The following is an 8,978-nucleotide window of genomic DNA, read 5'->3' on the forward strand; positions in this document are numbered from 1 at the left end:
ACGTTAAACTGCCGTGTCTAGCGGACTACTTAGTTCGGACTAAGGGGGATTTAAAATTGGCGGCGCCCAGCAACATGCAAATGAAGCCCAGGATATTTAAATCCCGGGCTTCATTTGCAACTCCGGTTGCCCTCATTTGCCTACTTAGCTCGAAGTAACGAGCTAGTACAGATATACCCTATAATACCCTTTCCCCTGAAACTTTTAAAAACACAGCCTCAGGGAAAAGGGCTTGTGGCACACGACAGGCCCTGACAGCCCTGAGCCACAAACAGCAGCCTACACAGCAGAAGCCTGGACCCAAAAGCAAGTGTACATGAATGAGGTATATAAGGTGAAGCAGGTGTACAAGGTGAAGGCACTCCGGGTATGTCTACACTACCACCCTAGTTCAAACTAGGGTGGTTAATGTAGGCAACCGGAGTTGCAAATGAAGCCTGGAATTTGAATTTCCCGGGCTTCATTTGCATATTGCCAGGTGCCGCCATTTTTAAATGTCCACTAGTTCGGACTCCGTGCCCGCGGCTACACGCGGCACGAACTAGGTAGTTCGGATTAGGCTCCTCGTAGACAACTTAGTGGCTGTTACATTTAAAACCGAAAGATTAAAAAAAAATAAGCATAAGAGATCTGATATTGGCTCTCACAAAAAAAAAAATCACAGTGAAACAAAGACACATTTTCTCTACAATGATGCACAGAGGTTAAACAATGTATACAAAGTCCTGGTGCCCTAAACACAGCAAGAATGAATGGCAGATAGTTTCCTTATGCAAACTATCCATATCGGCCTCTTCAGTCTCTTCTGCACCCAAGGATGCTCTGTCTCTTCTCCCTCCAGGACAACACTCACTATGGGTACGTCTAGACTACATGGCTCTGTCGACGGAGCCATGTAGATTAGGTTTGTAGACATAGGAAAATGAAGCGATTTAAATAATTGCTGCTTCATTTAAAATAAAATGGCTGCCTCACTGTGCCGATCATCTGTTTGTCCGCTCAGCGCAGCAGTCTGAACGCTTCGCGGTCAACATCAAAAGCCTTTGTCGACCACCCCCGCTAAACCTCATCCCACGAGGCATAACGGGGTAGTCGACAAAGGCTTTTGAGGTCAACCATGGATGTCCAGACTGCCGTGCTGAGCTGACAAACAGCTGATCGGCACAGCGCAGCAGCCATTTTCATTTAAATGAAGCGGCAATAATTTAAATCACCACTTCATTTTCCTATGTCTACAAACCTAATCTACATGGCTCCTTGGATGAGCCATGTAGTCTAGACCTACCCTATGGCTCTTGTCTGCCAGATTTTTCCACCTCCAATATTCACAGAGCTTGCCAAACAATCCCATAGACCCAGTGTCTGAAACCGGCAAACTCACAATGAAACTGGCTGCTCAGGCTTCTCCATGCAGCCGAGTTCTCTAGGTGGTATTAGTCTCCTTTTTTATCCAGGTATCACTGCATAAAAGGATATTTTATGAAGGTGTTTAGGACTTCCAGAGATCTGAGATTTTCTATAGATCAAAGGGTCTTTTGACAGCCATTAACACCTTCCATGTAACTTAGAAGCACCACATGATTTTTTTCGAACACTAGCACAATGGAGGATTCACAGATAAAAGACCTTAGCACAGAGTCTGAAATCTGAACAATAACTAAAAAGACTGTTTGATTTGAATCACTGAGAAGAAACAAAAATGTCTGTAGAAAAAACAAAATGGAAGCAAAATTTTCAATTATAAGGCATTTTAATTCCAATGAGATTCATTCAGTTCCAGAAGGTTTTGCAAGGTCCTCTACCCCACTCAAGAGATGAGGCCACATGCAAATTGTGAGATGCAATGGATGGTATATTTTGATCGACATATATCAGGCTTTCTTATGCTGTCCCTTTGTGGATATTGTCCTTGTGCTGACTGGAAGAGGGCCACACAATGATAAGTTAAGCAAGTGTGCTTGAACAAGATGTGGTTGCTATACTGGGGTGGGAGAAGGAAGCTGCACTATGAATCCCTGGCTTAGCACCAAATGGGAGAGTAGATTTCAGTTCCCAGATAGCTCTGAACTTCAACAACATAAACCCTCATTACTACCTTTATGTAAGAAGTGAATTTCATTTTATTTGCAGCAAAAAAATCCTTTCTCTTTCACTATTTATAATTCACTAACATGAATGCCTTTAGCTGTGTCAGGAAAACAATCTCAGAAAGTTATGCAAAACCAGGAGAATCATTTATTACAGAATAAGTCTCTAAGGGTATGTCTACATTGCATTCCTCTTTGGAAGAGGAATGCAAAGTAGGCATACTGGAGTTGCAAATGAAGTTGTTTTGAAAGTGAAAGTGTGTTCCGGACGGAGTTAGTCTGAAACAAATTCCTTGTTTTGAACTAACTCTTACTCCTCTTTTTTTGCTACTCCTCATTTTTTGAGGAGTAAGGGTTAGTTTGAAACAAGAGGTTTGTTTCAAACTAACCCCATCTGGAGCGCATTTTCACTTTCGAAAGAGCGCTCAGGTGAGAGTATGCAAAGGAAGCATGGGATATTTAAATCCCCGTTTCATTTGCAACTCCAGTATGCCTACTTTGCATTCCTCTCTCCAAAGAGGAATGCAGGATAGACATACCCTAAAACTCAAGCATACAAGGGAGTAAAATTATTATTCTAAGCCCACAAGAGGGCGTTCACATGCTATCAAAAAACAGAAGCTGAGCCTTTTTCAGAATGACCAGCTAGATCCATAACAACTCATTTACTAATTTAATACTCTTTTCGCTCCCTTTTTATAATGTGTTGGGTTGGTATACTAATTAATCACTAGCAATCATTACACTCCTATAGCTAAGTAAAATGTATTCTTCATCTTCATTTTCTCTCAAAAATGTGCTTTTTTTTCCTTTTAGAACTTCTATGTATTGTTCTCACTTGAACAGATAAATTATAATAGTTCTACAATTAAATAACATTCTGTCTACAGGAGCGTTTGTGAAGCAGTAACATTAGAATATAAAAACTATTGGACCTTCAGTTTTATTCATATATCTGTAGTACATCTTTATGACACATTCATGCACCAAGTATTCATCTTGCAGTTCAAATAGGTGGAGAGAAGGCTAGGACGTGAATTGAAGTTTCTATTTTTATTGTATAAATTCCATTAAGCCATGAGCTTTCCCCTGCATGTATATGAGAAACTCATTTATTGTGAATCCATGCAATGGGAAAACAAACTTGGGGGAGGGTCTGCTTCCTACCTTCTTTAATAAATGGTACCTTTGATAATATTGGTTTTGATTGGCAAACTAAAATAAATATCTTATTACAATTATTTCAATGATTACACTGAGAAGAAACAAAAATGCCTGTAGAAAAAACAAAATGGAAGCAAAATTTTCAATTTTGAAGTTTCTGGTTTTGAATTTCTTTATATCATTTAATTTAGTGTGTGAATTTTATGCAAAACAGAAGATTTAACCAGCATTGATCAGCTTGTTCTTGTAAAAAGTTTTTTGGGGGAAGCATCAGCTCCCCTCCCCTTCTCTAAAAGGCACTTGGAGGGTGAGAGGCTTAGGGCTGCGACAGACCTGGAGGGGGGCACCCCCAATGAACCACCTTCATCTGCCTCGTGATTTTTGTCTGCTTTCTGTATGGTTTTATGAGAAGCAATCCCATTCCAGGTACCTCCCATTTTTTTTGACACAGTCAAAACCTTACCTTGCTTTAAGTTATGTTAGGAGGAAGCAACATACCTAATTTGATGGTCCTAGCTCTTACTGTTTAGGAGAAGTCCTGGAACAAACAAACAGACAGACAGACAGACTCTCTCAAATATATAGCAAATTATTGTTCAATTTATATTCCTCTAGCCTTAATGAAGTGGGACATTTTAGGATTTCCTAGAAAAAAAAACTTGGATTGAAAAGAGACCAGGAATTTTTCTCGTTTTACAGAAATTGTACATTAAAAAAAAAAAAGCTAGACACTGAGTTCTCAGAATGGGAAAAGCATAGTCAAAAGTCCTTGAAGTTCATGAAGATATTTTACATTAACATTTTCTAAGGGGAACATTAATTTTTCTAATCTTCTCTGCCTATATCATCTACTTGTGTAGTTTCATTAGCCACCTCAAGAACATTTAAGCAGCATTGGGGCTTAATAGAATATCAATAAAAGACTGACCATATCACATATAGGATAGTATCATATATTCAAATTCCACTTCAAGCATGTTTATATAGAAAATGCTACATATAATGTCTTTATTACAGGAAATATAACCCCCAAATTAATCATGCACAGTCCTATTTGCTCCCTATAAACATGCTGTTGATAGGCTTCATGGTTGGCCCTATTAACCATGAAGCCAATTGGTCAGCACAGTAACTATCCACTCAAGTAGTTTTCTTTCTACAATCTCCATAAGAAACACAGTAAAAGCCTGCACTGCACATAGCTTACATTTAAACAGAAACTATTTGGATCATTCTTACAATATTTTACATAGTTAGATTTACATAGCTAGATGTTAATTAGCATTAAGCCAAACACGCTTGACTTACATTTGTATGCAAGATTTTCTTTTCAAACCTACGCTTGCCTACAGATTGTTATCAACTATTCTTTTCTGAGCATACATCTTGCTCAACATTGGAGTTTCTGGGTCACTAAGCTCAGCTCTCCCTCAAGGCTATCCATCAAACTAGCTATTATTTAAGGCTCCTTCTCAGGGCACTTGCCTGTGAATATTGGATGATCCAGGAAATTTTTCTTAACTCAGTTTTGTGGGTTTTTCTGATTTTTTTTTTCCAAAAATTCTCAATTGACTATGCCTCTGACTTCCCAGGTTGATAAACCCCAACTCAGTACTTCTTCCCTTCCTGATCATAGTATACTTCTTTGTTTTGTTGTTTGGTTAAGTTTCTCTGTGTGAATTCCATGTGCCTTCCCTTCCCCATTTATCATATCTAAGCTGTGGCCCAGAGAGACTATGTCTACACTGCGGAGCTATTTCAGGATACTGGAAGCATCCCAAAGTAGCTATTCCACATCTATTGAAGCAGCCTGTTATTTTGAAATAGATTTCAAAATAACGGACTGCTTATTCTGATGTCCTGGCAACCCTCATTCCATGAGGGTTAAGAGGCATTTCGGAATAGTAAGTTATTTCAAAATTTGGTGCTGTGTAGACAGCACCAATTTACAAAATAAGCTATTTCGAGTATACTCAAAATAAGCCACGCAATTTCTGGCTTATTTCGATGCACCGTTTGTGGTTTAATCTGCTCTTTTCTTAGTTGCTCTGTAACACCTAGCAACCAAGTATGCTTTATCAAGTATATACTGTATTTTGTTAATAAATTCACCTTTTTTTAAAAGCAATGATTTGATTTTTGTGTTTTCTGTGTGTGTGCCCGCCCAGACCAAAAGGTCAGCTATTGGAGTTTGTTTCCTGTGAGTTTTTTTTCTTTTTCTTTTTTCAAGCTCTCTTGTGGTAAAAGAGCTTGGAGTACACGTTGGGAAGAAGTTCAAGTGTTTCTTCCTGGTTTTCAGGGTTTTAATTCACTTGATGGTAGCAGAATCTGTAACCTTGGGTCATTTTTAAGCAGAATCCAAAGATGCAAGGTATTTAAGGTCTCTTATGGGCCTTTCTGCATTCGGAGGCCAGAGTGGAAAAAAAGCCCTAATAACTGCAATAAAAGACTCTCAGGACAGCTGTAGTTGTCCCAGAATGACTGACTCGAGTGATGGGTCAAAGAGTACAGTGAGTATATGTTCATTCTCAGACTGGAGCCAGGGCTCTAATGCCCCACAAGAAGGGCGGATCTCAGAGCCTGAATTTCTACCCATTTTCAGACATCTACAGTGAAATTTTTGTTTTGGATTTAGCTGATGTCACCAATATATTCAGAGCCACATTCCATTTTTTTTTTGAGCGTATTCCTAAAGAATCGGTTTACATCCAGGGAATTTCACTTCATGGTAAATTTATTTTTGCACATTTTGGCATTCATGACTGTATCAATGCCAGCAGAACAATATACATACTTTTGTAGGCAGCTTATATTTTTCTGTTAAGATATGCACCACATTTTAAAGAGAAGTATCATACAAAATAACCTCCATAAGGTAAGGAGGAAAGACATGTAACTGATTCAGAATAAAGTTCTACAGTCTAATATTTGACTCCCAAACTGGTGCAATTCCATTAATGTAAATGGAATTACTTCTAATTTACACTGACAGAAACTGCAGGGAAGGAAGGAATCTAAACTCCAAGTTTATACTTATTGAATGAAATCCTGGATCCTTGAAATTAATGGAAGTTTTGCCCTTGACTTCACTGGGTCTAGGATTTTATCCATCACATTTACCTATTTATAAATCAACGAAGAACTCTATTAACCATGATTTTAAAACAACAAGTTGTCATGTAAAACCTTAGGGCACATCTACACTAGGAAATAGTTTCAAAATAACTTATTGCAAAAGAATAACTCCCGAAATAACTATTTTGAAATAGCATGTCCACATTAAAGGGAAGTCTCCAGATTAGTCCAAAGCAGGCTCCCTTTATATAGATACACTACCTCAATTTAGAGCCCCAGGAAGCACTGAGGAGTAATTACATTGAATGTCTCTGGGGAGCAGTTATTTCGAAATAGCCACAGTGAAGTGTCCACACTACTGCAATTTCAAAATAAGCATTTTTCCTTGTGGATAGCAGGAGTTATTATTTCAAAATAACCAGCTTGTTATTTCAAAATAATGGGCTTGGTAATGTGGATGCTCCACTTGTTATTTCAAAATAAAGGGACTTATTTTGAAATAACTCCCAAATGCAGACCAGGGCTTAGAGATTAGCATATATTGGATCATGAACTTTTCATGGGCAAGACTCACTTCCCTCCAACTCATCCCTTTTTATCCATGAAAGCTCATGATCATATATATATTCGCTAGTCTCTGAGCTGCCATAGGACCACTCATTTTTAAAGTTACAGACTAACACAGCTACCCCTCTGAGACATGATTTTAAAAATATATGTAAAAAAAGCAGAAAATAAATTCTGGGAAGTGCAGACCATTAGCTTTTTTTTAAAAGATACAATCTGTTCTTTGCTAATTGTGTCAATTATATGGATGGCTGACACTTTTGTTTTAAAATCATCTTAGTAAAAGGCTTTGAGACAAATTGTTCTGTCATTTACATTATTGTAGCTCTGGAATCTTTCCACTGTAGAAAACAGATTTACCCCTGATTTGCAACAGTGAATATACAGTAATATCAATCATGCTGGATCTAATGCTGCCTCATTTACATGTCCTTGCAATTACACTTATTTGAGGAATGTTACATAAGTGTAAAAAAGGAGGCCAAATTTCACTCATTTTGGTTCTTTCAAACTTGAATATTACACTGCTTTGAAAACAATTGAGACCTTAGTAAAAAGCGTGTAAATTATTTAAACATTTTAATAAATAATTATGTATTTTAAATTAAAATAGCAATAGCTACAAATTAATATTTCCTATTAACTTTCCAGTTAAATTTCTATCTGTGCCACTGAAATATTCTGAAAGAGAAAAGGGTATCTGAAAAATATTTAGGCCCAATCCTGCAGTCTTTACCCAGCTGTTAGGGCCCACACGTAGTGACTGAAATTGCTTAGATGAGTAAAGGCTTTGGACTGGGTAAGTAATTTGTAATTAAAAATAAAAAGTGATCATTGAGATAGGGCATGGCAAGTACAGGTACAGCTGCCCCTAGAAGGCATACTAAATATTAAACTATTATACAAACTAATTAGACAATATATAAACCCTCTACCATTACATAGGAAACTATTTGACAATTTTAAAAAAGATAGTTTGTTGGCCTTACGGCATAAGAAACTGATCTGTTGTTACAGCAAATGTCAAGAGGGCTGTTGAAGAAATACAGGGAGTGCGCAACTAGCACCTAAAGAATAAACAACTTTTTATACATAAACTTCTATGGATAAGAAGTTTATTTCCCTAATATCAAGTAATACACTCAGTATTTTTAATAAGCCTTTTGAAAACACTTATTCCCATCAATACAATAACTTGTATAAATACAATAAAATCCCCTCACTGAAAGACCTTTTTACAACACATACACACACACACATTTTAAATTATTCATTCTACAGGTGATTTTTATTCATATTTATTAGAAGTTAGCTTTCAACAATTACAAAATATATTAACATAGTCAGAGGACATATAAAATGGACTTCTCGGCTGTAGTTTCTATACACAGTAATAATTAGAAAAGCCTGGGCACAAGAAGCAAAATGTAGCTAAAGGCAGACTTGACATCACACTTAGTATAAGATACTTCATACTAGGTATTGCAACACAGTGAGAATTAGTTTTTCCTCTGAGATACTACTGAAAAAAGCTATAATCAAAGTTTTATTTATATTTATAAAATATTTTAGTGGCCACTTGTCTGAGACTATCCCCTAATGTAGTAGTAGGAGGAAACAGATCAATCTTTTTAATAACCTTACCTTTTTGTGCAGTAGATGTCCATACCAGGAGCAAAACAGTATATCCCAGCAATATCATCTCAGTGCCTCAGAGGCAAACCAGACACATTTACAATGATAAGTGGTTCTTTCTGTTGGCCTGGAGTGTCTCACACTAACTGTTCCTGGAGCTGACCTTGCAAAGATTTTATTCTCTGACTTCAGCAACACTTCCCTAATCTTCTTGCAACACACAATAGTCTCTTTCTTTCTACACACATACATTATGCAATCTTTGCAGAAAAAAAGAGCCTTGTTTGTATTAGTTGGCTCTGTCCTTTCAGAGTTCTGTTTGCTTTTTACTACCCACTTCATAGCTAAGAGTCATCACCATTCCTCCTACTTCACAGAAAATCAAATAAAAATAAAGTTCCTGAAATTAATCTAAAGTTTATTTTACAATGATCTTTTCTTTGTGTTTTA

The 8,978-nt window shown here is 37.2% G+C and overlaps 1 protein-coding gene across 6 annotated transcripts in view; it reads right to left on the bottom strand.

Annotated features, from left to right (window-relative positions):
* Window positions 1-8,713, bottom strand: part of CFH (complement factor H) — a 132,380-nt gene extending 123,667 nt beyond the window's left edge. For 3 of the 6 annotated variants that reach the window (XM_075936701.1, XM_075936700.1, XM_075936698.1), the window contains exon 1: window positions 8,538-8,713. In XM_075936701.1, coding sequence (XP_075792816.1) covers window positions 8,538-8,595 — 58 coding nt within the window. In that variant the 5' untranslated portion in view covers window positions 8,596-8,713. The remainder of the gene's footprint in view (window positions 1-8,537) is intronic. The other 3 variants (XM_075936702.1, XM_075936697.1, XM_075936699.1) reach the window with 2 other exon arrangements.
* Between the last annotated feature and the right edge of the window lie 265 nt (window positions 8,714-8,978).

Source organism: Pelodiscus sinensis, chromosome 9 (assembly GCF_049634645.1).
Source record: "Pelodiscus sinensis isolate JC-2024 chromosome 9, ASM4963464v1, whole genome shotgun sequence".
Taxonomy (NCBI): Eukaryota; Metazoa; Chordata; order Testudines; family Trionychidae; genus Pelodiscus; species Pelodiscus sinensis.